The sequence below is a fragment of the Melanerpes formicivorus genome, unplaced genomic scaffold (genome assembly GCF_026170545.1).
Source record: "Melanerpes formicivorus ecotype bairdi unplaced genomic scaffold, bMelFor1.0.p_v2 SCAF_47, whole genome shotgun sequence".
Lineage (NCBI taxonomy): Eukaryota > Metazoa > Chordata > Aves > Piciformes > Picidae > Melanerpes > Melanerpes formicivorus.
In genome coordinates, this window is record NW_027142399.1 from 3,534,337 (window position 1) to 3,559,611 (window position 25,275).

Sequence of the window (25,275 nt, forward strand, 5' to 3'; positions counted from 1 at the left end):
GATCACAGAATGGCTTAGGTTGGAAGGGATCGCAGAGATCATCTACTCCAACCTCCCTGCCATGGGCAGGGACACCTCTCCACTAGAATTGGTTGCTCAAGGCCTCATCCAACCTTCAGGGAGGGGGCATCCACAACCTCCCTGGGCAAACCATTCCAGGGTCTCACCATCCTAACCCTGAAGAGCTTCTGCCAAAGATCCAGTCTAACACCACTCTCCCTCAGCTTCAAACCATTCCCCCTTGTCCTGTTGCTAGACACCCGTATGGAAAGTCCCCCTCCAGCCTTCCTGTAGGATCCCTTCAAGGCAGCTCTAAAGTTCCCCTGGTGTCTTCTCCCCCAACTCCCTCATCCTATCCTCATAGCAGAGGTGTTCCAGCCTTTGGATCATCTTTGTGAGCCTCCTCTAGACTCGCTTCAACAGCTCTATGTCCTGCTTATGCCAAACCATCAGGCAAACCAGGAGTTGTTGAAGCATCAGGCAAGTGATCAACCTTTTAATATTCCCTTCACTCACTAAAATGTCAATGCTGGGCCAGATAATGCTGACAAGTCTTGATAAACACTGACAGCAAAGACATTAGGAGCTCATTCTTTGGTCAGAAATCAAAATGAATGCAATGATTTGGGGATGAAGTCTCAGAGGAGGCATTTGCATAAACCTTTTGCTACCTGTGCTACCTAAATTGATTATCAAAGCAATTCAGTTGTCCTGCCATCCCTCCTGAAATTGAGATCCAAAGGCATGTAACATTCTTCCATGCAAGGACAGAAGATAAAGCACAGCCGCTGATGGCTGCAAGCCCCTAAAACACAGCAGACAACTACAACAGGTGAGAGGAAGGATTTCAGTCTACATCACTTCTTCAGTACAATAACAAAGCAGAGCAGGCTTGACTTCATCTCAACTCTTTCTCCTGAAAATGAATTATTCTGATGAGCTCTAGGCAATCAGCTATTTTGCAGTCCACACAAACCCTAATCATCCATGAGCAGAGCTATCAGTCAGGTCTGATGTATCAAAACAAGCCTTCAGCGAGACACAGCTCTAACCCAAGCTTTCTGAAATCAATTCTCAAGTGCTTGGCAGGTGATTAAGAAACAGAAGTGCATTATTCTAGCTGCTGCACAGCGAGCTGGGAGCCCATGGAGGAGTTAATTCCTGGAAGGAGGACTGGCTCTTACCTGAGTGGATAAGCATGTGTTGTTTTAGGTTCTGAATGCGAGTGAAGCGGACCCCGCAGGTTGGACACTGAAAAGGTCTGTCTGGACCGTTTGGGCTGGGTCTCTCTGTGCTGCTGGTAGAAGGAGCAATGTAGAGTTGGTAGGGATACTGAACGTTCTCCAAACTACAAAGAAAAGATTCACTGATTTACAAGCAAGCTAGAGGGAACCAAAAGCACCAAGCCTTGTCCTTGGAAGCCTCAACCTTGAGCACATTGGTATCAAACCTGCTGCGTCCTGTGAGCTCTGCCTCCAGAGCAGCGCCCCTGGCCTGGCATCTGGAGGCTCCTAGTCACTGACATTGCACAGAAGCAGAGAATAACAGTCACAGACTGCACTGGATTGGAAAGGACCCTCAAAGGTCACCTTGTCCAACTCTGCTTCAGCCAGCAGGGACACATCCACCGAGATCAAGCTGCCCAGGGCCCCATGGAGTCTGATCCTGAATGTCTCCAGGCACTTCTGGTTCTGTGAGCAACAAGTAATAGAATCCCAGAACCATTTTGGTTGGAAAAGACTTTTAAGATCATCATGCTAAACCACTCTCTAGCTCTGCCAAGGCTGTTGCTAAACCATGTCCCTCGGCACCACATCTCTGCCTCTTTTGAGCACCTGCATGGAAGAAGATTCAACCACCTCCCTGGGCAGCCTGGTTCCTGGTCTGAGCACAGCAGCTGCAGAGCACAGGCATTTTCTCGAGCCCAGCAGTGATTTACAACCAGCAAACAGCCCCTTGAGGAAAGACTTAAAGAACTGAGCAAATTGGAAAGGAAAGGAGCGGAGCATTTTGCAGCTTCAGTGGTATTTAGGAACGAAATTAAAGCTGATTCATTTTCACTTCAACCCAGGTTCCATGAACAAACATCAGGATCCACAATTACACATTTCTACATTTAAAGTATTAATCTAATTACTCAGTATTTGCTCCTTGCCTGAGCCAGTCACCTCGATGAGAACAGCTGTGCTCAAAAGCAGCACACAGCCTATAATAAAGGCACAATTTCACTTCCAAAGTGATTTATTTTCAAGTGACTAATTGCTCCTCCATAGCCTCTAGCTGCAAACTCTTTAAGGGAACCACAGTGTTATAATCCAAGTCCTCTGGCAAGGAACTCGCTTCACTAAAGGGCACAGTGAAAGAAAAACAAATCTGCTGGTACAAACATAACAACAGCAGGAGTTTGGTCTCACCTGGGGTTTCCCTTCCCTCAGCATTAAGAGCTGTATTTTGGGTTGAAATAAGACATTTCAGCTTGCTCACAGCCTGGTGGCAGATCAGCCCTCACTGGCAGCAGGGAACTGCTCTGACCCTGAACACTCCACAGCCAGGACAATGCAACTTTAGTTCTGCTAAACTGCCACGTCTGAGATGTGCTGAAAAATAAAGCAGAACAATGGCTCCTGGCTGCAGACAGGCAGGAAGCCTCCTGAACTGAACAAATCCTGCTGCAGGCCTGCTTCTGCCTTCAGCCCACATTGCTGGTTTCAAGGTTAGGCTGAGTTTGTGGGCTTCAAACACTCCCTTGAAACAAGCACTCTGCACAAATTGACTTGCCTATGCACCATACAACTATCCAGAGCACAGGAGGTCGAGAACTAGGACCATCTCCTTAACTCAGATACCTTAACTGTCTTGAGCTGCCCTGGAAATGGATGTCAGTACAACTGTGAGCACTGAGTACCTGGATGCTGAGGGCCTTGCTGGCCCAAGTTCCACTTGTAAGATGTTATCTGGAGAGAAAGCACCAGGTATCCCTCAACAGACATAAGATACAGGAGTTCCCTGCAGGAGTTTAGCATCACTCCTGCCTCCAAAACACAGAATGATCTCTGGCCTCACATGGAACTGCAATAATATTTCCTCTAAGGAAGAAATTTTATTGTCCTTCACATCTTTTTATACACAGTGGGGTCCCAGAGAGCTGTGGAAAAAAAATCAGATGCAGACAGGCTTGTTGATCTTTGCTGAAGGGAATATTTGCAAGAGGGAAGTTATCAGCTCATATCCTGGCCCTGGCAGCTCACTGCCATTTATGGGTCTAAAAAAAGCCATGAGCTGGCTCACCAAATGCACTTGAAATAAACAAAGGTGCTTTTAAAGACAAGTTCTGATCTGCCTAACCAAATTTCTGCCAGTCTCTGGCAACTCCTGTTCCTCTTTCTGAGCAGAGAAAGAACAGATTTTTGGCCTAGCTGGATGTGGAAACTCTTGTGGTGTTGCCTCTGGAGGTGGTGTGGCCATAACACTTTCCACTTCACCAATGAAAACTCCATCAACAGAGACTAACAGCTGGGCCTGTTAGCCAACAAATAAATGAATGTAGATGGCCATAAAGACACCCACATGTGGTGGGCTCAAACAAGGAGGACATTTGGGGGTTGCAACATTTAACTTGCTTTATGGAGAACTCCCCCTCATTCATAGATTCATAGGATGGGTTGGGTTGGAAGGGATCTTGAACATCATCTAGCTCCAAGCCCCCTGCCATGGAGAGGGACACCTCCCACCAGCTCAGCTTGCTCAAGGCCTCATCCAAGCTGGCTTTGGAGAAGGCATCCACAACCTCCTTGGGCAACCTGTTCCAGACTCCTCCCACCCTCACAGTAGAGAATTTCTTTCCAAGAACCTTCTGGCAACACACTTCTTAAGTCCTTCCTCCCTCATTCCTGCATTAAGAGACTGTAAAGAGGCAAAAGTGCATTGTGCTCCTAGAACTGTCTAAGGAGACACTGAAGCTAGGGGAGAAATGTGGAGCCACAGCTCTCCTTTTGTTTCCAGCTGTCTCAGGCCAGCTCAATCCTCTAAGCCTTTCCTGGTGAAAGCTTCTCTGAAGCTGCAACAGAAAGAAGTGTGCTGGGGACAAACCTTCCTAGAAGAAATTGGGTTTGTTTTTCCCCTACATAACATCTTCATGATGAGAAAGGCTGCTTAGAGCAAATGAAAAGGAGATCAAGAGCTCTCCAGCTTCAGGTGACTACCCTGGTTTTCTCCATCCTTCCAGCACAAGCCAGCTGAAATACCTAGTGGTGACATAACTGTGTGACCCTGAGCACAGGGAGGAAATCCCACTTGAAACACAATCCTCTTTTCTCTGCCCTGCTTCCTTTTTCCCCCTCACACACACACTCTGTTTTTCATGACTTGCAGTTTGGGCTAAATGTGGCATTTAACAGTTGAGATCTGTCTAACATCTCAGGGAATTTCTCTAACAGCCAGATAAAGAGAGAGGTTTAAAATGTTTTCACAGGAGCACTGAAAACATTCTCCTAGCAATTTTCCCTTCTCTTCATCATGATTATATTCATGGTTAACTGTGTAGAACTGAACTGACAAATGGGGATGCCAGGCTGCTCAGTTTTGTTCTCTCTTTGTAAATAACTGTTGTTTTAGAAAGGGGGATCAGAGAGATCTTTTACAGCAGAGCCTTTACTGCTCCTTTGTTTTTTTAGTGCAGCCACAAACTGAGCCATGGCTGAATTACAGATCTAGGCTACAAAACTGTGCTCCAGCCCAAGTGTGAAACAGCAGAGAAAAGAGAGATCAGGCTTTGCTCTGAAGCAGTACTTTTAACCCTCAACAGATTCCTGGGGGCCTATTAAGCTGACAAAAATGACACACAACCTGCTGGTTATGAAGCACTGATTATGGAGAAGGATAAAGTAATGATTCATAGACTCATAGAATGGTTTGGGTTGGAAGGGACCTTACAGATCATTCAGTTCCAACCCCCCTTCCATGGGCAGGGACACCTTGTGCTAGCCCAGGTTGCTCAAGACCCTGAGCACCTCCAGGGAGGGGGCATCCAAAACCTCCCTGGGCAACCTGTTGTAGTGTCTCATGTCTTAATGCTTCATTTGGTAAATAATTCTGTATGGGGGAAGAGGGGAAGGGGGAAGAGGGGAAGGGGGAAGAGGGGAAGGGGGAAGAGGGGAAGGGGGGAAGAGGGGAAGGGGGAAGAGGGGAAGGGGGAAGAGGGGAAGGGGGAAGAGGGGAAGGGGGAAGAGGGGAAGGGGGAAGAGGGGAAGGGGGAAGAGGAGAAGGGGGAAGAGGAGAAGGGGGAAGAGACCAGACCAGGTTGGAAGAGCCCTTCAAGATCATTGTGTCCAACCTATCATCCAAAACCTATCACCCAAAGCCTGTATGCCCCCAGGGAGTGACAAGCCATATTGACTTGCTGAAGTGCCCAGCCTGTGCTTGAAATGAGGATTTAAAACTCCAGGGCTTGAAGGGCTGTCAGAGCATGTCAGAGCTGCCCCATCCTGACAGGCACACACACATCAAGTGTGTCAAAGGAAGCTTCTCAGCACTTGCAAGCACCATTTGATACAAGGAAGTGATTCAAGCAGCCTTGGCACTTTCATTTGAATTGATAAATCACTTGGTAGAAAATTTTAGCTCTGGAAGCCTAAAACTGTCATAAATTCCCCTAACTGTCAGCTCCCTTATTGCTATATAAACAAATGTGCAAATCCTGTTACTCTGAGACCAATTATTTTCCAACCTGAGCATAAACTAAGGCAAATTCTTTCCTTCTGTTGCAGGGGGCAGATCTTTTGATGGGAGTTTTCAGGCTCTTTAATGGATTTCTCTGTGTTTTGAAGCTTCCCTGCTGCAGCTGGGTGCTGAAGCTCTGCACTCCTCCCATGCTTCACTGCTGAAAAGAAGAATGCCACTGGATTTTAGAGCTATCCCTTTAAAAGCTTGGGTTGGTTCTAACGTGCTCCTACTGCCAACTCACACCTGAAGGGTTGGGTTATTTCTTTTTATACTGAGGTTTGTTAACAGAAAGAGCAAATATTCTGCTGTCATACTGGGGGGGGGGGGGGGGGGGAGGGGAAAGAAGGGAAGAAAGTTTTATCTAGGTAGTTATTTTCCCTTCAGATTTAATCCTACAACAGGGCAGGTTTGAGAGGGAAATGGCAGGGAAGATTTTGTGAGCTATCAAGAGTGCAGCTCTCCATAGTTATCTCCATAGGGGATTTTTCACTTGACACAGTTTCTGGAGCAACTCCCAAAGGTTCCCACTTCTCCTTGGACCCACTTGTCTGACAGAAAGCTGTGCAAAAGTGACCTTGTCAATACTTACAGACACCACAAAAGCAAAGAAATCAAAGTCAACCCAGCTCTGTGCACCCTCCTGTGCCACTTGCAGGTAGGGCACTTTGCTCCAACAGAACTGCAATGTGTCTTTGACCAAACAGACCCATTTTAGCTCAGCCTTCTCCTCCAGCCTTCCCTTATAAGGGATTCTCTTAATAAATCACTCATCTCAGCACAGCAAAAGGCTGCTAAATATTTACAGTAAGAGACACACAGCATCTTGGTAATAAGCTACACACAGAAGGTTTGGGAGAAAAGATTTAAGGCTTGCTGGGTGCTTTATGGCACTAGCAAGGTCTGGTGAAGCCAAGACCAGGCACTTGTTTCTGTTCTGTTGCTTTTCATAGGTTCATGGAATGGTTTGGGGTTGGAAAGGACCTTAAAGGTCATCAAGTTCCAACCCCCTGTCACATGCAGGGACACCTCCCACTAGATCAGGTTGCTCAAGGCCTCATCTAACCCGGCCTTGAACACCTCCAGGGAGAGGGCATCCACAACCTCCCTGGGCAACCTGTTCCAGTGCCTCCCCACACCCTCACTGGAAAGAATTTGTTTGGTGGCTTTAGGTGAACTTCAGCATGCATGCAACCCCCACACCTGCTTCACAGCAGAGATTTTATTATTATTATTAGTTACTAAAGAGCAGTGATGAAGAAAGAGCAAACCCAGGAGCAGCTTTCTTCACCAGCGCTGCCTGGAAATCGACAGGAAAGCAACAGCAACAAGTAAGCAAATTCTGACTTTTCATCACCCACATTCTTCTGGAGCATCTGAGCCTCCAGGCACTGATTGTACTTTGATCAAGGCAGGGAAGGAGATGTACAGAGAGCTAAACATTCAGGCTGGGTGGGCTAATTGCAGCCCAGCACTTGCTGCAGCGGTACGTACCGATCATCATCATCTGCATGAGCGTTAGCGCCAGAGGTACTCTGGAGTGTGGGCAATCCCTCCGTAACTCCCTCATCTATAGAGCCTAGGCAAAGAAGAAAAGGGCAGTTTAGTGTAAATGGATGTTCATCAAGGCTGCAGAGGGGACAGGCAAGGACACAGAAAGCTTGCTTCCCCAAATCTCAGAAAAGAATAGAATAGAACAGAATAGAACAGAACAGAATGGAATAGAATAGAACAGAACAGAATGAACAGAACAGAACGAATAGAACAGAACAGAACAGAATGAATAGGACAGAATAGAATGAATAGGACAGAACAGAACAGAATGAATAGAACAGAACAGAACAGAAAGAACAGAACAGAAAGAACAGAACAGAATAGAATAGAACAAACCAGGTTGGAAGAGACCTTCAGGATCATCATGTCCAACCTATCATCCAACACCACCTAATCAACTAACCCATGGCACCAAGCACCCTGTCAAGTCTCCTCCTGAACACCTCCAGTGATGGGGACTCCACCACCTCCCTGGGCAGCACATTCCAATGGGCAATCACTCTCTCTGTGTAAAACTTCCTCCTGACCTCCAGCCTGAACCTCCCCTGGCACAGCCTGAGACTGTGTCCTCTTGTTCTGGTGCTGGCTGCCTGGGAGAAGAGACCAACCTCTGCCTGTCTACAAGCTCCCTTCAGGTAGTTTTAGACAGCAATAAGGTCACCCCTGAGCCTCCTCCTCTCCAGACTAAGCAGCCCCAGCTCCCTCAGCCTCTCCTCACAGGGCTGTGCTCCAAGTCCCTCCCCAGCTTTGTTGCCCTTCTCTGGACACCTTCAAGCAAGTCAACCTCCTTCCTAAGAGAGATGCTCTTCCTATGAGAGATGCTGCTTTCTGGCTGCCGAGACACTGCAACTGCCTTGGGGAAATGGTTGGGAGAAGCCAGAAGTTCTCCAACTCAGCTTCTCCTCTGCACAGATTAGCTGCTAAAAGGACAACAACTGAGTACAGGCTGAATTGGCACACCTGGAAAATGGAAAGAATCTGTTAAATGCAAGCAGAGCTTTGAACAGGCACCCAGTAGTAACACAGGAAATATTACCTTTGCCTAAAGGGACTGGTTCAGCCATTTTCAACACTTCCCCAGCAACAAACACTTAAATCCTGCCACACTACATTGCTTCTGTGTTCCACATCTTTCATATCCATCTATCTACCTGTATTTGTTGATAATATCTTCATAAGATGCTGAGACAGGAAGTGCCCTCTGAGAAATCAGAAATGCAACGGGAAAGAGGCACAGAAAACCAGGGCAGAGCTTTGCTCAGCATGGCAGCATTTAAACAAATGCAGCTGGAGTGAGAGAGTTTCAGGTAAATGCAGCACTAAACCAAAGCTACAACCTCCATCACCTGCTGTGGCTGCTGCTCAGATGGGTTTCCTTAATCACTGCTTGCAGTTTGGTGCTCAGCCCTTGTCCAGGTGTCTCAAGCAGAGTTACTTTGGCCAGATGCCACCACAACAGGGAGGGAATTGGGCAGTGCAGGATTAAAACAGAAGTGATGCCCACACCCTGCCAGCCATACCCCTTGATGAAAAAGTCCTCTGCTTTGGTTAGGTGTGAGCCTCCAGATAAACAACTTTTTGTTCCCTCTTTAAGCTGAGGGCAGAGGTCAACCTGATCACCTCACACTCCCCCCTCCTCTGATGGGAGATGATAAAAAGTGATGACTGAACCCTGCCCAGATTCATAGAGTCATAGAATAGTTTGGGTTGGAAGGGACCTTCAAGATCATCCAGTTCCAACCCCTCTGCCATGGGCAGGGACACCTTCCACTAGACCAGGATGCTCAAGGCCTCATCTAACCTGGCCTTGAACACCTCCAGGGGTCATTCACAACCACCCTGGGCAGCCTGCTCCAGTGGTAAGGAATTTCTTCCTAATCTCCAGTCCCAATCTCCCCTCTTCCAGCTCAAAGCCATTGCCCCTTGCCCTATCACTACAAGCCCTTGTATAAAAACCCTCCCCAGCTCTTCTGTAGCCCCCTTTAGGTACTGCAAGGCTGCTCTAAGGTCTTCCTAGATCCTTCTCTTCTGCAGGCAGAACAGCCCCAACTTTCTCATCCTGTCCCCATAGAGGAGGTTCTCCAGCCCTCTGATCATCTTCATGGCCTCCTCTGGACCCACTCCACCAGGTCCAGGTCCTTCCTGTGCTGAGAGCTCAGGAGCTGGATGCAGTGCTCCAGGTGAGGTCTCACCAGAGTAAAATGGCACAGTGAGAACCTGTCTCCACAAAATAAACCCAACCATAAAGGCTGTCCCTGTAAAGAACAAACCTCAGTGAAATGCAAGACTGCCTTAACATGACTCTAGGTTAAGGGGCCAGTGATGGGAGGGAACTTGCACCTCCAGCAGTTTGAAAACACCACTAGAGAATCCACTCTTCTTGCCCATTTTATTCCAAGATAACAAACTCAGTTTGGAAAATCCAGCAACCCTGCCATCTCCCAGATCACCAGAGTCCATCCCATCTGGATGCAGCAGCAAACACTCCACTGAAAGCTGACTGAAAAATAAGCCCCATCCCTGAGGGTTTTAACCTCCATCCCTGAGGGTTTTAACCTCCATCCCTGAGGGTTTTTAAGGCCAGGCTGGATGTGGCTCAAGGCAACCTGATCTAGTGTGAGGTGCCCATGGCAGGTGGGGTGGAACTGGCTGATCCTTGAATCATAGAATCAATAAGGTTGGAAATGACCTCAAAGATCACCAAGTCCAAGATGTCACCAAACACCTCCTGACTACTAAACCACAGCACCAAGTGCCACATCCAATCCCCTCTTGAACACCTCCAGGGATGGGGACTCCACCACCTCCCTGGGCAGCACATTCCAATGGCTAACAACTCTCTCATGTGTGTTTAAATTCATGCTGAGAAAGAACTGGCTGATCCCTGAATCATAGAATCAATAAGGTTGGAAATGACCTCAAAGATCACCAAGTCCAAGCTGTCACCCAACACCTCATGACTACTAGACCACAGCACCAAGTGCCACATCCAATCCCCTCTTGAACACCTCCACCACCTCCCTGGGCAGCACATTCCAATGGCTAACAACTCTCTCTGGGAAGAACTTTCTCCTCACCTCCAGCCTAAACCTCCCCTTGCACAGCTTGAGACTGTGTCCTCTTGTTCTGCTGCTGACTGCCCTTCCAACCCTAACAATTCTCTGATCCTAAGCCCAGCTGCTCTTAGGTTTAATTTCATGCCTTCACCCCTCAAATGGAAGCAGTGTTAATGAGTTATGAAAACCTCCTCCCAGACACAGCTATTGTTGTAACCCTAATGACTTATTTATCCAGGCCCTGCTTCCCCCTCTCCTTCTGGAGCACAAAGTGCTTCCAAATATAATAAATTGCAAATGAACAATTCCTCAAATTGCCCAAAGAGTGAATAAGAGCTTTTGCAGGATCAGAAAGAGAGGCAGGAATGCTTTTACACAGGGACTATAAAACACTGAGATAAATATATGCAATTATAGGAGGAAAATACATTCAGGGAGGAGAAAGCTGTGCTTGAACATATTTTGCTGTCTCCACTTATTGTTCTTCCATGACTACATAAGGAAATCCATCTCTGGGAGGTAAAAAGAGCTTTCTAGCTCCAGAGTGTGCCTTGTCATACCTTAGGTAGATGTGAGCTGTGCTAAAACAACCCACAACCAAGAGGGCTGCTTCTCTTCATGGCAAAGTGTGAATCCCCATGACTCTGAGGCCAGCTGAAGTGGTGCAAAGGCAACTCAACATCAATCCAAAGCCAAAGAGCAGATTGGGACTTTGAAGGCTTTGGCCTGGCACGTTTTTCTTCTCTCTGTTTTAAGGCTTCATGGGTTCACAGAATGGTTTAGGCTGGAAGGGACCTTAAAGATCATCTCCTCAGCAGGTTTGCTGATGGCACCAAGCTGTGTGGTGCAGCAGAAGGGATCCATCCAGAGGGACCTGGACAGGCTGGAGAGGTGGGCACAAGCCAGCCTCAGGAGGTTAACAAGACCAAGGGCAGGGTCCTGCAGCTGGGTGGAGGCAATCCCAGGCACAAATGCAGGCTGGGCAGGGACTGGCTGGAAAGCAGCCCTGAGGAGAGAGACTTGGGGGTGCTGGTGGACAAAAAGCTCAACAGGAGCTCTCAGTGTGCACTTGCAGCCCACAAAGCCAACCAGAGCCTGGGCTGCAGCAGGAGAAGTGTGGCCAGCAGGGCAAGGGAGGTGATTCTCCCCCTCTGCTCAGCTCTGGGGAGACCCCACCTGGAGTACTGCCTCCAGTTCTGGAGCCCCTAGCACAAGAGGGATCTGGAGGTGCTGGAAGGTGTCCAGAGAAGGGCCATGAGGATGAGCAGAGGGCTGGAGCACCTCTCCTATGAGGACAGACTGAAGGAGTTGGGGCTGTTCAGTCTGGAGAAGAGAAGGCTCCCAGGTGACCTCATTGTGGCCTTCCAGGATCTGAAGGGGGCTACAGGAGGGCTGGGGAGGGACTGCTCAGGATCTCAGGGAGTGATAGGACTAGGGGGAATGGAATGAAGCTGGAGGTGGGGAGATTCAGGCTGGATGTGAAGAGGAAGTTCTTCCCCATGAGAGTGGTGAAGCCCTGGAATGGGTTGTCCAGGGAGGTGGTTGAGGCCCCATCCCTGGAGGTATTTAAACCCAGGCTGGCTGAGGCTGTGGCCAGGCTGATCTGGTGTGGGGTGTCCCTGCCCATGGCAGGGGGGTTGGAACTAGCTGATCCTTGTGGTCCCTTCCAACCCTGACTGATACTATGATACTATGATCTCATTCCAACCCCCCTGCCACGGGCAGGGACCCAGTTTGCTCTTTTAAGCTGCTTGGGGATGATATTTATAGCAGGTAAAACTTCCTCCTTTCCCTTGCCATGCTATTTTAAACTCCCCCTAATCATTATTTCTACTTCTGTTTTGTCTGTGATGGTACAACTATGATGAGGAAAGAATCTGCATCTCTTATCACATGGTGGTGGGGAGACCTTCCTGAAGCTCCTACTACAATGAGATTAAACCTGAGTCAGGCTCACCCTGGTGCTGGACAAGGGCCACCTGGGGAAGCTGCCCAGCAAGGAAATGCTATCTCTGAGTTTTTTAAACTATGCCTTAGTTTGGTAAACTGTGTTTAAAGATTTATATTTCCACTTGGAGTCTGCTTCTCAGGGAAGGTAAACAGCCTCCTCTTCAGTAAACAAAAGATCTTCAGACCATCCAAGTGCCAGGTGCTGCACTTTGGCCACAGCAACCCCAGGCAGTGCTACAGGCTGGGGGCAGAGTGGCTGAGAGCAGCCAGGCAGAAAGGGACCTGGGGGTAGTGGTTGATGGTAGGCTGAACATGAGCCTGCAGTGTGCCCAGCTGGCCAAGAAGGCCAAGGGCATCCTGGCCTGCATCAGGAACAGTGTGGCCAGCAGGAGCAGGCAGGTCATTGTGCCCTGTACTCAGCACTGGTTAGGCCACACCTTGAGTCCTGTGTCCAGTTCTGGGCTCCTCAATTTAAGAAGGACACTGAGAGACTTGAAGGTGTCCAGAGAAGGGCAACAAGGCTGGGGAGGGGTCTGGAGCACAGCCCTGTGAGGAGAGGCTGAGGGAGCTGGGGTTGCTTAGCCTGGAGAAGAGGAGGCTCAGGGCAGACCTTCTTGCTGTCTACAACTGCCTGAAGGGAGGTTGTAGCCAGGTGGGGGTTGGTGTCACCTGCAAACTTACTGAGGGTGCCTCAATCCCTTCATCCAGACCACTGATAAAGACACTAAAGAGAAATGGTCCCAGCACTGAGCCCTGGGGAACACCACTTGAGCCTGCCTGCTATCTGAAGTGATCTTCACTCCCCACCACTCTTTGGGCCTGGCCATTCAGGCAGGATTTTTTTTACCCAAAGGCCCAGCCTCAGGCTGCCCAAACCAAACAACAAATGCAGGCTGCTGGGCTCCAAGTATTTACTTTATTGCAGTTTATTTCATGAACTGAAGCATGCAGCATCTGAATGAAGGAGAGCAGGACATTTGCCACTCTCACCATCCTCAAACAAAACAGGCTTTATTAACTGTCTTTCAGTAAATAAACTCTGCTGAGTGCAGGTCAAGCCACTTAACTGAAAGAAAAACAGCTGACTGAGGGGAAAATGGTGGTGATGAAAGTGGCAATCCTGCAAAACTTCTATCTTCTGACTTACTGACAGCCATTCAATGCAGCCTGGGCAAAGAGGATTGTTATAGTAACCTTTAGGTGTTACCTATTCACAAACAAGAGCCTGCAAGAAGCAGCCAAAAAACTGGCTGCAAGTTGTCTTGCATGGAAAAGGGAAAGGTTTCTCTCAGCAACTGGCAGCACTTGAAGCAGCAACTTGAGAACCAAACCCCACAGACATGGCAGGATTCTCAGTGAGATGGCTGTGTGGTTTGCCTTTCGTCTGGGGCATGAAGATGAGCAGTGTTCCACCACCCATTTGGACAGTCTCACAAAGGCTCTCTGTCACAGTTGCACAAGGTTTTGTGTCTGATGCAAAGCACCATTCCACCCCTCTGTGGCTTTCAGATCTGTGGTTGCTGCTCAGCTCTGGCCATGCCTTCCGACTAATAAAGGCAGAATTATTCTCCCCAGTCAAGAGAGTAGAGGTGGAAGGGGGTTCACATGTTCATAGAATGGTTTGGGTTGGGAGGGACCTTAAAGATCATCCAGTTACAGCTCCCCTGTCATGGGCAGGGACACCTCCCACCAGCCCTGGTTGCTCAAGGCTCTGGCTTGAACTCAAGGCCCTGTCTCACCAGGTTGTCCAGGGAGGTTGTGGACATCGCCTCCCTGGAGGTGTTCAAGGCCAGGCTGGATGAGGCCCTGAACACCTGCAGAGAGGAGGCATCCATAAACTCCCTGGGCAATCTGCTCCAGTGTCTCACAACCCTCACTCTAAAGAATTTCTTCCTCATCTCCAGTCTCAATCTCCCCTCTTCCAGCTCAAAGCCATTGTCCTCCATCCTATCACTATAAACCCTTGTCAAATGTCCCTCCCCAGCTCTCCTGGAGCCCCCTTGATGTACTGGGAGGCTGCTCTAAGGTCTCCCTGGAGCCTTCTCCAGACTGAACAGCCCCAAGTCTCTCAGCCTGTCCTCACAGGGGAGGAGGTGCTCCAGCCCTCTGATCATCTTCAGGGCCCTTCTCTGGACCTGGTCCAGCAGCTCCGTATCTTTCTCATGTCAGGGGGACTACTGAGAAAGGAGATTCATAGTATCATAGGATCATAGTATCAGTCAGGGTTGGAAGGGACCACAAGGATCAGCTAGTTCCAACCCCCCTGCCATGGGCAGGGACACCCCACACTACATCAGCCTGGCCAGAGCCTCAGCCAGCCTGGGCTTAAACACCTCCAGGGACAGGGCCCCAACCACCTCCCTGCACAACCCATTCCAGGGCTTCACCACTCTCATGGGGAAGAACTTCCTCCTCCCCTCCAGCCTCAATCTCCCCACCTCCAGCTTCATTCCATTCCCCCTAGTCCTATCATTACCTGAGATCCTGAGCAGTCCCTCCCCAGACTTCCTGTAGCCCCCTTCAGATCCTGGAAGGCCACAATGAGGTCACCTGGGAGCCTTCTCTTCTCCAGACTGAACAGCCCCAGCTCCTTCAGTCTGTTCTCACAGGAGAGGTGCTCCAGCCCTCTGCTCATCCTTGTGGCCCTTCTCTGGACACCTTCCAGCACCTCCAGATCCCTCTTGTAATAGATTCACCAATCTCTCTGAGTTACTTTAAGAGCTCTAATTTCTACCCCCAGACCGAGGTTTTCAGGTAACATTTCATAGAAGAGGGTGGAAAAAGAAGACCATTTCCTAAAGCAAAGCACAAACACCACCAAGCAGATTCCCCCCACTATACACAAGCCTCTTCTGTAGAGGTACCAAACCCCAGGGACAGGCCTACCTATAGAGGAAGACTGTGGGCTGATCAGGAGATCTTCCTGCACTTGCTCGCTTCCTGGGACCGTCTGCTGGTCGCTCAGCGAGCTCTGGGAGGCGCTGACGGGCTGGGACACCTCCTCGTGCACCTCCTCGTCGCTCAGCCTCTCCACCTTGACGCGCACGTCCTCTTCGATGACGAGGGGAGAGCTGTCCTTGGTGCTCTCACAAGCCACGTAGTCGGCGATTCTTCGGCTGGCCTCGGAGGGCCCAGGCATTTCCAACGTCCTAGAGTTCTCCGCCTGCTTCACCTTCTCCGACTGGAGCCTTCGATCGATCCCGAAAGGAAAAGTCCAGGGGAAAGCTAAGGAGGAGTCCACGGGCTGATTTCTGGACTCTGGGTAGGAGGCTGAAGGATTCAGCACCTGGGGGGAGCTGGTTTGCGTGTTGCACTTGAGGGGGCTCTCGGGGGACATGACGATGTAGCTCTTGCGCTTGCGGCGCGACTCGCGGCACACGGGGATGGCTCGTTCCACCACGCTGCACTCGGAGGAGACCGGAGAGAGGCTGCCGTCTCGAGAGGCGAAGTTGCAGTTGGCGCTGTTCTCCTGCCCGGCCTCCAGCACCTTCTCCTGCTGGCTGTTGGGGGTATTCCACAAAATGCTGGACTTCATGAACTCCGAGCAGGTGCTGGCCACACTGAACATCTGCATGTAGCTGGCCGCAGCCAAGACGTCGATGATGTTCTCGGTGTTGATGGACAGCGTGGCCGTGTAGGCGTACTCCAGGAGGGGGATGAACCCCGTCACCGTCACGTGGTGGAGGTCTAACACGCTCTTGCTCTCATCTTCCGCTTGCCCAACGAGCTTGGAACGGAAGAAGTCGCTGCAAGCCGCCAAAACCACCTTGTGCGCCCTGAAGATCTTGTCCTGGACGCGGATGGTGATGTCGCAGAAGTGGCCGTCGTTGCGGAGCATGTTCAGCTTCCCCAGCATCTCCTGACTGTGGGCAGGGGAGTTATGAGTGAAGGTTTTCACACCCATCTTTTCACCTTTCTGCTAGCGTTCTTCCCACATACGAGAGAGCACAGGGAGCCTGGAACAAAGAGCAACACTGTCATTCGCGTCGCTGAGAGCGAAACGCGGCTGGCTTCGCGGCCGCACGCCTCCGTGCGCACCAAATCCAGCTGAATCCTCCAGGGCCAGGATTTTCTAGGATCCAGCCCGGGCCAGGCACTAACTCCAGAGAGGTGCAATGACCTACTTGTGGTTTTCATTACACAGATCAAATTCTCTGCCCTCTATCACCAATGCCTTCCACATTGCTGCTACTGCTCGCTCCCACCCGATTCCTAGCGCGCTTTAGAGCGACCCAAACGCCTGCAGTGCTCCAAAGAAAGCAGGTTTGAAACCAGCACCTGCATTTTTGTTTTCTGGGGCCAGGAAACTGTTGCTTCCAGTTCTAAAACCTCACAGACTTTGTTGGATGTTTCTTCTAAATGGGAAAGACATTAGCTTGGGTTCACTTACACATGTGCAGGAAGAAGTAAATCTCCCAGAGAAGGGATTTCATAGGATCATAGGATCATAGTATCAGTCAGGGTTGGAAGGGACCACAAGGATCAGCTAGTCCCAACCCCCTGCCATGGGCAGGGACACCCCACACTAGATCAGGCTGGCCAGAGCCTCATCCAGCCTGAGCTTAAACACCTCCAGGGACAGGGTCCCAACCACCTCCCTAGACAACCCATTCCAGGGCTTCATGAGCCTTGGAGAGACTACAGCATGGATTTTCAGAGAACAGAGTTCAAGCTAGTGAACATAAACCACCAGCTGCCAACGGTTCTGCAGGCACTGATTGCCTAAAGAGAAGGCTCCCAGGTGACCTCATTGTGGCCTTCCAGGATCTGAAGGGGGCCTACAGGAAGGCTGGGGAGGGACTGCTCAGGATCTCAGGGAGTGATAGGACTAGGGGGAATGGAATGAAGCTGGAGGTGGAGAGATTCAGGCTGGAGGTGAGGAGGAAGTTCTTCCCCATCAGAGTGGTGAAGCCCTAGAATGGGTTATCCAGGAAGGTGGGTGAGGCACAATCCCTGGAGGTGTTTAAGGCCAAGCTGGATGAGGCTCTGGCCAGCCTGATCTAGTGTGAGGTGTCCCTGCCCATGGCATGGGGGTTGGAACTAGCTGACCCTTGTGGTCCCTTCCAACCCTGACTGATACTATGATACTAAAGCTGCTTTGAATAAACAGCTTTGGACTAGGATGAGAAGTTCCTGGAAATCCCTTCAAAAACACAATGGATTGTAAAGCTCAAATGAAAGCTTAGATTTATATCCAAGAGAGGCAAACTGCTGTTATAGATGTGATAAGGAAGGCAACTTTGGTCTTCTGGAAGCAAAACTGTCATCTTGGAGACTGGCTGTCTCCCACCTGTGGAGCAAATGGATGGGTTTGGTGCAAGGTCCTGAGGGAGCAGGCCTCACTTCAATTGCTTCTGAATGATTTCACTGTAAAGGGAACACAAGGCACCATGTTTGACCTTCCCCACCTCAAGCTTCTGTGGAAAGTCTTCTGTGATGCACATGACTCACCCAATGAACAGAATCTACAAACACCACCTGGGTAAAGCTGATGGGTTAACATCGACTGCACCACTGGGTTTGGTTATGTCCAGGAGCTGGCTTCCTCACATCATCCCTCTCCTCTGCCTTCCCTGTGCACAAATGCAGCACGCTGGGCTGTGCAAGCTGGTCATCTGGAGCCATCCAGATACAATGAGCACTGCACATCTGCAACACCTCTCCACCTGCCACATGAAGAAAGGCTGAGAGAGCTGGGTTTGGTCAGCCTTGAGAAGACGAGGCTGAAGGGAGAGCTTGTCACCATGGACCAGTACAGAAAGAGTGGTAGCAGGAGGATGGAGACTCCCTTTTTACAAGGAGTCCCAGGGAAAAGGCATGGGGTGATGGGGACAAGAAGAGGAGGCTCAGGGGAGACCTTCTTGCTCTCTCCAACTCCCTGAAGGGAGGTTGTAGCCAGGAGGGGGTTGGTCTCTTCTCCCAGGCAAGCAGCACCAGAATGAGAGGACACAGTCTCAAGCTGTGCCAGGGGAAGTTTAGGCTGGAGGTGAGGAGAAAATTCTTCCCAGAGAGAGTTGTTAGCCATTGGAATGTGCTGCCCAGGGAGGTGGTGGAGTCCCTCCCCATCCCTGGAGGTGTTCAAGAGGGGATTGGATGTGGCACTTGGAGCCATGGTCTAGTAGCCATGAGGTATTGGGTGACAGGTTGGACTTGATGATCTTTGAGGTCTTTTCTAACCTCGTTGATTCTATCATTCTAAGTTACAGCTGGGGAGATCCCCTTTGGACTCTGGAAGACATGTTTTTCCCCCCATGAGAACAGTCAGAGCCTGGAATCCTCTCCCAAGGGAAGCAGTAGGGTCCCCTCCTTTGGAGAGTTTTAAGACTCAGCCTGCCAGGGTGCTGGGCCAGCTCATTTCAACTCCACCATCACCTAGAAAGGTTGGAGGAGACAGATCCTTGGGGTCTCTTCCAACCTGGCATTCTGTGAGTCTGTGAAACCTCAGCAGGCTTAGCACTGTTTAAATGGCAGCTGTCAGAGCCCACCTGGTTCTGCAGACATTTACACTCAGCTTCCTTTTTTCCCCCCCCAAGTACTTCACTTCTGATACCGCAAACCCTTGCAGACAGAGGGGAAACATCTGAGGGAAGAGATTAACTAACACTTACCAACATACATCTGAAGTCTGAGTGAAACTGTAAGGGCCACTTGGATCTGAAATGAAATTTCACACTACTGCAGAGGAAGAAGTGAAGCAGAAGCAAAACACTCCCTTCAGTGCAAGAAAAACACATCGACCTCGAGAGGCATCTGAAGATCCAGACTGTTTGTTCTCCAGCATCAATCTAATGAAAAGCACATTTAATTGATCTCAGACCAAAAATCTACACTAAAAGCTTGTAACAGCATATTCAAAAATGGCCTTGGGATACCCTTCCTGCTGAATTCCCAGTCGAGGCAGCAGCAGCTCCTTGGCACATCAGAAGACCAAAGTGCTTCTGCTCAGCAAGCGCCTGCAGAAGGGGCTCTGCGCTGGCAAGGACTGGCAGCAGTGGGCTTGGGCTTTAGAGACAGGACCAATGCATGGCTAGAAACAAGGAGAATGATGCAGGCAAGCAGCACCTTCAATTCTTGGACACTCCAAAGACTGGGGTACTTGAACATCTCTCCTATGAAAAATGACTGGGACCTGGGGCTGTTCGGAGCAGGCTGAGAGGGGATCTTATGGATGGTTGTAAATATTTGAGGAGTGTCAAGAAGAAGGGGCCAGGCTCTTTTTGGTGCTGTCCTGTGATAGGACAAGGAACAAGAGGTGCAAGGTCCTGTGTCCAGTTCTGGGCCCCTCAGTTTAAGGACATGGAGACACTTGAAGGTGTCCAGAGAGGGGCAACGAGGCTGGGGAGAGGCCTTGAGCACAGCCCTGTGAGGAGAGGCTGAGGGAGCTGGGGTTGCTTAGCCTGGAGAAGAGGAGGCTCAGGGGAGACCTCATTGCCCTCTGCAACTACCTGAAAAGTGGTTGTAGCCAGGAAGGGGTTGGTCTCTTCTCTCAGGCAACCAGCACCAGAACAAGAGGACACAGTCTCAAGCTGTGCCAGAGGAGGTTTGGGCTCCAGGTGAGGAGAAAGTTCTTCACAGAGAGAGTCATTGGCCATTGGAACGTGCTGCCCAGGAAGGTGATGGAGTCCCCATCCCTGGAGGTGTTCAGGAGGGGATTGGATGTGGCACTTGGTGCCATGGTTTGATCATGAGGTCAGTGGTGACAGGTTGGACTCGATGATCTTTGAGGTCTCTTCCAACCTTAGTGATACTGTGAAGTTAGAACACAGGAGATCCCAGCTCAACATAAGGAGACACTCCTGTACTGTGAGGGCGCTGGAGCCCTGGAGCAGGCTGCCCAAGTTTGTTGTGGAGTCTCCTTCCCTGAAGACTTTCAAAACCCTTCTGGATCTGTTCCTACCCTAGGTGATCCTGCTTTGGCAGTGGGGTTTGGACTCAGTGATCTCTGGAGGTCCCTTCCAACCCCCACCACTCTGTGACTAACCCATTTTTCCTTCTTTACTCATCTGAAGAGCAGAACTCATCCCTCCAGTCCCTACATGTGAGAGCTCTGCTCACCACTTTCAAACCGTGCTCTGAACCATTCCTGGCCCTGCTTCCCCCTTCCTGCCTGCCTCTCCCCTCTCCTGGCTCCCTTTCCCCTTTCTCCTTTCATCTTTTGCTTCCTTGACCTTGATCTGGTTGCAGAATGTAAAACCAAACAGCGGAAGGCAGCGATGTGCAACAAGATGACTGAAATGTATTACAGCAGCAGCCTGCCTGCCACCAAAGGGAGATGCTGCTCTGCTGAGTGGCTTCTGTCAGAGGCCCTGCCCCTCTCCTTGCACTGACACCACCACTCCAACAAGTGGCTCCTACCCACACCAAGGGCCTATGCACATGCCTGCTCCTTTCAGAGGAATCAGCAGGGGTGGGCTGAGGAAGGGGGAGGGGGGAAACAACATCACTGCTTTGCAGCTAATGAGGCTGTAAAAACATCAAATATTTTTAGAAGGTAATTTAAACAATATGAGAATATTTTCCACATGAAAAGATGAGAGTGCTAAAGCTCAGCCAGGTTATAAAACGGTTCAGCTCTCTTTGCTCAGTGGCACAGGGCACTTTTATGGCTGGCACTAAGTCACAGCAAGGAAAAGGGGGTAAAGGGCTGCAAAATTACAGCCTCACCTCAACTCTGAGGTCTTTGGATCACCACTGTTTCTAAAGGGCATCTTGTCATGCCTCAGTGATTAGCTGATAGCCCAGGCCAACAGTCATTGGCCTGTGAGGTACAGGGCATATGCTCAGGAGTGATTAAAGAACCATAAACTACAACTCAGCAGACCTGGCCCCTTGGCAGTGTTTGGGGGAGGGAGATCAATGTGCACACATAAAGTAAGGTGGTGAGTGGGCTGGAGCTGGAAGAGTTGTTCAGTTGTTCTCCAGTACATGAAGGGAGCTACAAGAAGGCTGGGGAGAGGCTTTTTACAAGGCCTTGTAGTCATAGTATCACAGTATCAGTCAGGGTTGGAAGGGACCACAAGGATCAGCTAGTTCCAACCCCCCTGCCATGGCCAGGGACACCCCACACTAGATCAGCCTGGCCACAGCCTCAGCCAGCCTGGCCTTAAACACCTCCAGGGATGGGGCCTCAACCACCTCCCTGGACAACCCATTCCAGGGCTTCACCACTCTCATGGGGAAGAACTTCCTCCTCACATCCAGCCTGAATCTCCCCACCTCCAGCTTCATTCCATTCCCCCTAGTCCTATCACTCCCTGAGATCCTGAGCAGTCCCTCCCCAGCCTTCCTGTAGCCCCCTTCAGATACTGGAAGGCCACAATGAGGTCACCTCAGAGCCTTCTATTCTCCAGACTGAACAGCCCCAACTCCTTCAGTCTGTCCTCACAGGAGAGCTGCTCCAGCCCTCTGCTCATCCTCCTGGCCCTTCTCTGGACACCTTCCAGCACCTCCACATCCCTCTTGTCATAGGGGCTCCAGAACTGGAGGCAGTACTCCAGGTGGGGTCTCCCCAGAGCTGAGCAGAGGGGGAGAATCACCTCCCTTGACCTGCTGGCCACACTTCTCCTGATGCAGCCCAGGATCTGATTGGCTTTCTGGGCTGCAAGTGCACACTGAGAGCTCCTGGTGAGCTTTTTGTCCACCAGCACCCCCAAGTCTCTCTCCTCAGGGCTGCTTTCCAGCCAGTCCCTGCCCAGCCTGGATTTGTGCCTGGGATTGCCTCAACCCAGATGCAGGACCCTGCACTTGCTCTTATTGAACCTCATGAGGCTGGCTCCTCTCATCCATAGTATGAGAGGAGTTTCAGTCACCATCCCTGGAGGTGTTCAAGAAGCTGTAGATGTGGTGCTTCAGGACACAGTTTAGTGGTCAGGGCAGTTGGGTTAGAGTTGGACTTGATGATCTTAAAAGGTCTTTTCCAACATTAATGATTCTATGACCTGGATCACCTTACCCCTGTGCTACACAGGTATCAGCACTCCTTTGTCCCTCCAGATGCTCATCTTGTTAGTATAAGGAAATTTATGATTGCATGGGAACTGCTCTTAGCCTGTACTTAACTTCATCTTTGCTGTTTCTCTTTCAGACTTGAAACATGTGAATATCTAAATGGGGATCTGTTTGCCCCTACAGCAGCTGGCCTAATAAAAGGTCCTACCTCCAGCTATAAATCTTCACTTGCATCACTTGACAGCACTGCTGGCTGCAGCTGCCAAACTGTCCTCCTTTCAACAGCACCTTCTAAACTTTGTTTAAGAGGGTATTTTAAGTCAGGCCAGTAAACCTAGCCTGAACTCAGCCCACCCCTGCCAAGCCTGGTGGTGTTTATGAAAAAGGGAGGGCAAACACAAGGGTTCTGTGCTCAAAATGACGTCGAAGTGCAGCAGCTCTCTTCGGCGGACTGGAATCTGTGGAATGCAAACCTGTAACCTTTAGCTGCAGTGGGTGAATGGCCCAGGGAAATGAGCCATCCAGATAAAACAGGCAGAGTTTCAGCACTTCCATTTCCTCTAGGACAGCAGGCTGCGAACTGCAAGTGCACAAAGGAGCCAGTGTCAAGCGAGCGGCAGGACGCTGCTATGGCCAAACCTGAAATAGACGCTGAGCTGCAGTCTATAAACAGAGGCTGATGCGATGCTAAACCCACAGGAAAAAAACCAGCAGAGCTTTCAGTGCTGGAGCTAACCTGGTTCAGGACCCACACTTTTATTCTCCACTGAAATTGCTGAGCCCCTTTCCTCCCAGCTCCACGGAAAAGGACAATCTTCAGACGTTTTCTCTTTGAAGGAGTTTGGAGGGGGGGTTTTTGTCCTTGGACAGGGCTCTGGGAAGACCTCTGTCTGCCCCAAAAGAATCACTGACAGCAAGATAAGCAGCCCTGGAGAACTCCACTTGGGAGCTTTAATGGCAGAGCAATTTCACCAAGCAAGATGAAGACCCAAACTCCTACAATCCATCTCTTGATTGTTAGCAGTAATATTCCCTCTCACAGTGGAAGGCTCATAAAAGAGTGTGCTGAGCTTTTCCTGTGCACTCCAGAAGCACTGTGTTTGACAAGCTAAGGCCATTTGTTTTGTAAGAACTGGGGGTTTGGCACACCACCCTTGACAAGTTCACATGCCAAAGCTTTTGAGGCCATTGACTTCATCTGCCATCAGCACGGCTCACAAAAAGCAGTTGTTAGCTGCTTTGTACTCCGCATCCTGCGGTGGCAAATCGTTTCACCAGCAGCCAGCCCTTCCCCTTGTGAAAAACACCTGGCAAAGAGACTTCTCAAAAGGAGATCTTCCCAAATTGGAGGTGCAGCCCAGCAGGAGCTGCTGCAGAAGGCTGGCAGGCAGATCCTAACAGATCTCGTCGCTTTCCCCCAAATTCAATCTCCTCCAATAGTAATACTAAAAACGCAAGAGCTTTAAATGTAACATGCCAGGGGATGAAGGATGATGTGTGAGGGCACAGCAAAGTGCTGGATGGCAGTTCCAGCACTGACTCACATCATCATTGCTAGTGAGAAGGATTAATCTTTCATGGGGACAGCAAGAGGGCTCAGATGATGGAAAAGGGGATCTGCGTGACGCAAATCTGGTAGAAGCATTTTAATTCTCAGAGCTGAAGGGGACAAGCAGTGGGGGGCCAAAGGCAGCAAACTGTTGGCCAAAATGGGTTTACTCTGAATTGAAGTGACAGGTGAGCACTACAGAGCCCTTCTGAAAGGGTAACATTAGAAAAGAGAAGAGGAGACTCAGGGGAGACCTTCTTGCTGTCTACAACTACATGAAGGGAGGTTGTAGCCAGGTGGGGGTTGGTCTCTTCTCCCAGGCAAGCAGCACCAGAACAAGAGGACACAGTCTCAAGCTGTGCCAGGGGAGGTTTAGGTTGGATGTTAGGAAGAAATTCTTCATAGAGAGAGATTGGCCATTGGAATGTGCTGCCCAGGGAGGTGGTGGAGTCACCATCCCTGGAGGTGTTTAGGAAGAGCCTGGATGAGGCACTTGGTGCCATGGTTTAGTTGATTAGGTGGTGTTGGGTGATAGGTTGGACTGGATGATCTCAAAGGTCTCTTCCAACCTGGTTAATTCTATTCTATCCTATCCACATTTCAAGGGAAAGTGCAGGCTGTGATTTTTACAGCAACAACATCAACAGGCTCACAGCAAGATCCAGGCTGTCTTAAACTGGCTTGCATGACTGGACCTTCAGCTGAGTGTTGAATTTAGAGGGAGGTGATACTCCTCCTCTTGGAGATGCTGTGGCTCCCAGCCACTTCTCTCCCCTGCAATTCATCTTTCAAAACTTAGGGACTGGTTTTGGCAACTGAGCTTCTTGAAGGGCATTCTGACACACAGGTATCCAAAGATTCACCTCTTCTGGCTTTCAGTTTTTACTGTTATTGGCATCAAAGTGTAGAATAGAATAGAGAAGAGACTAGAAGAGACTAGAAGAGACTAGACCAGACCAGGTTGGAAAAGACCTTTGAGATCATCAAGCTTTGGTCAGCAAGGGAATGGGTTTAAGCTTGGAGAGGGGAGATTGAGACTGGAGATGAGGAAGAAATTCTTGAGAGTGAGGGTGGGGAGACACTGGCACAGCTTGCCCAGGGAGACTGGGGATGCCCCCTCCCTGGAGGTGTTCAAGGCCAGGATGGATGAGGCCTTGAGCAACCTGGGCTGGTGGAAGGTGTCCCTGCTCATGGCTGGGGAGAGGCCTTGAGCACAGCCCTGTGAGGAGAGGCTGAGGGAGCTGGGGTTGCTTAGCCTGGAGAAGAGGAGGCTCAGGGGTGACCTCATTGCCCTCTACAACTACCTGAACGGTGGTTGTAGCCAGGAAGGGGTTGGTCTCTTCTCCCAGGCAAGCAGCACCAGAACAAGAGGACACAGTCTCAAGCTGTGCCAGGGGAAGTTTAGGCTGGAGGTGAGGAGAAAGTTCTTCCCAGAGAGAGTCATTGGAATATGCTGCCCAGGGAGGTGGTGGAGTCCCCATCCCTGGAGGTGTTCAGGAG

At 50.1% G+C, this 25,275-nt stretch overlaps 1 protein-coding gene across 5 annotated transcripts in view; it reads right to left on the minus strand.

Moving 5' to 3' along the window:
* The window catches only part of ZBTB44 (zinc finger and BTB domain containing 44), a 36,568-nt gene extending 16,018 nt beyond the window's left edge, over positions 1-20,550 (minus strand). For 2 of the 5 annotated variants that reach the window (XM_068160039.1, XM_068160043.1), the window contains exons 1-4: positions 17,730-17,944; positions 15,165-16,234; positions 7,213-7,297; positions 1,185-1,348 (exon numbers count right to left, since the gene is read on the minus strand). In XM_068160039.1, coding sequence (XP_068016140.1) covers positions 1,185-1,348; positions 7,213-7,297; positions 15,165-16,182 — 1,267 coding nt within the window. In that variant the 5' untranslated portion in view covers positions 16,183-16,234; positions 17,730-17,944. Of the gene's footprint in view, positions 1-1,184; positions 1,349-7,212; positions 7,298-15,164; positions 16,235-17,729; positions 17,945-18,886; positions 19,064-19,723 lie in introns of those variants that run through there. The other 3 variants (XM_068160040.1, XM_068160042.1, XM_068160041.1) reach the window with 3 other exon arrangements.
* Between the last annotated feature and the right edge of the window lie 4,725 nt (positions 20,551-25,275).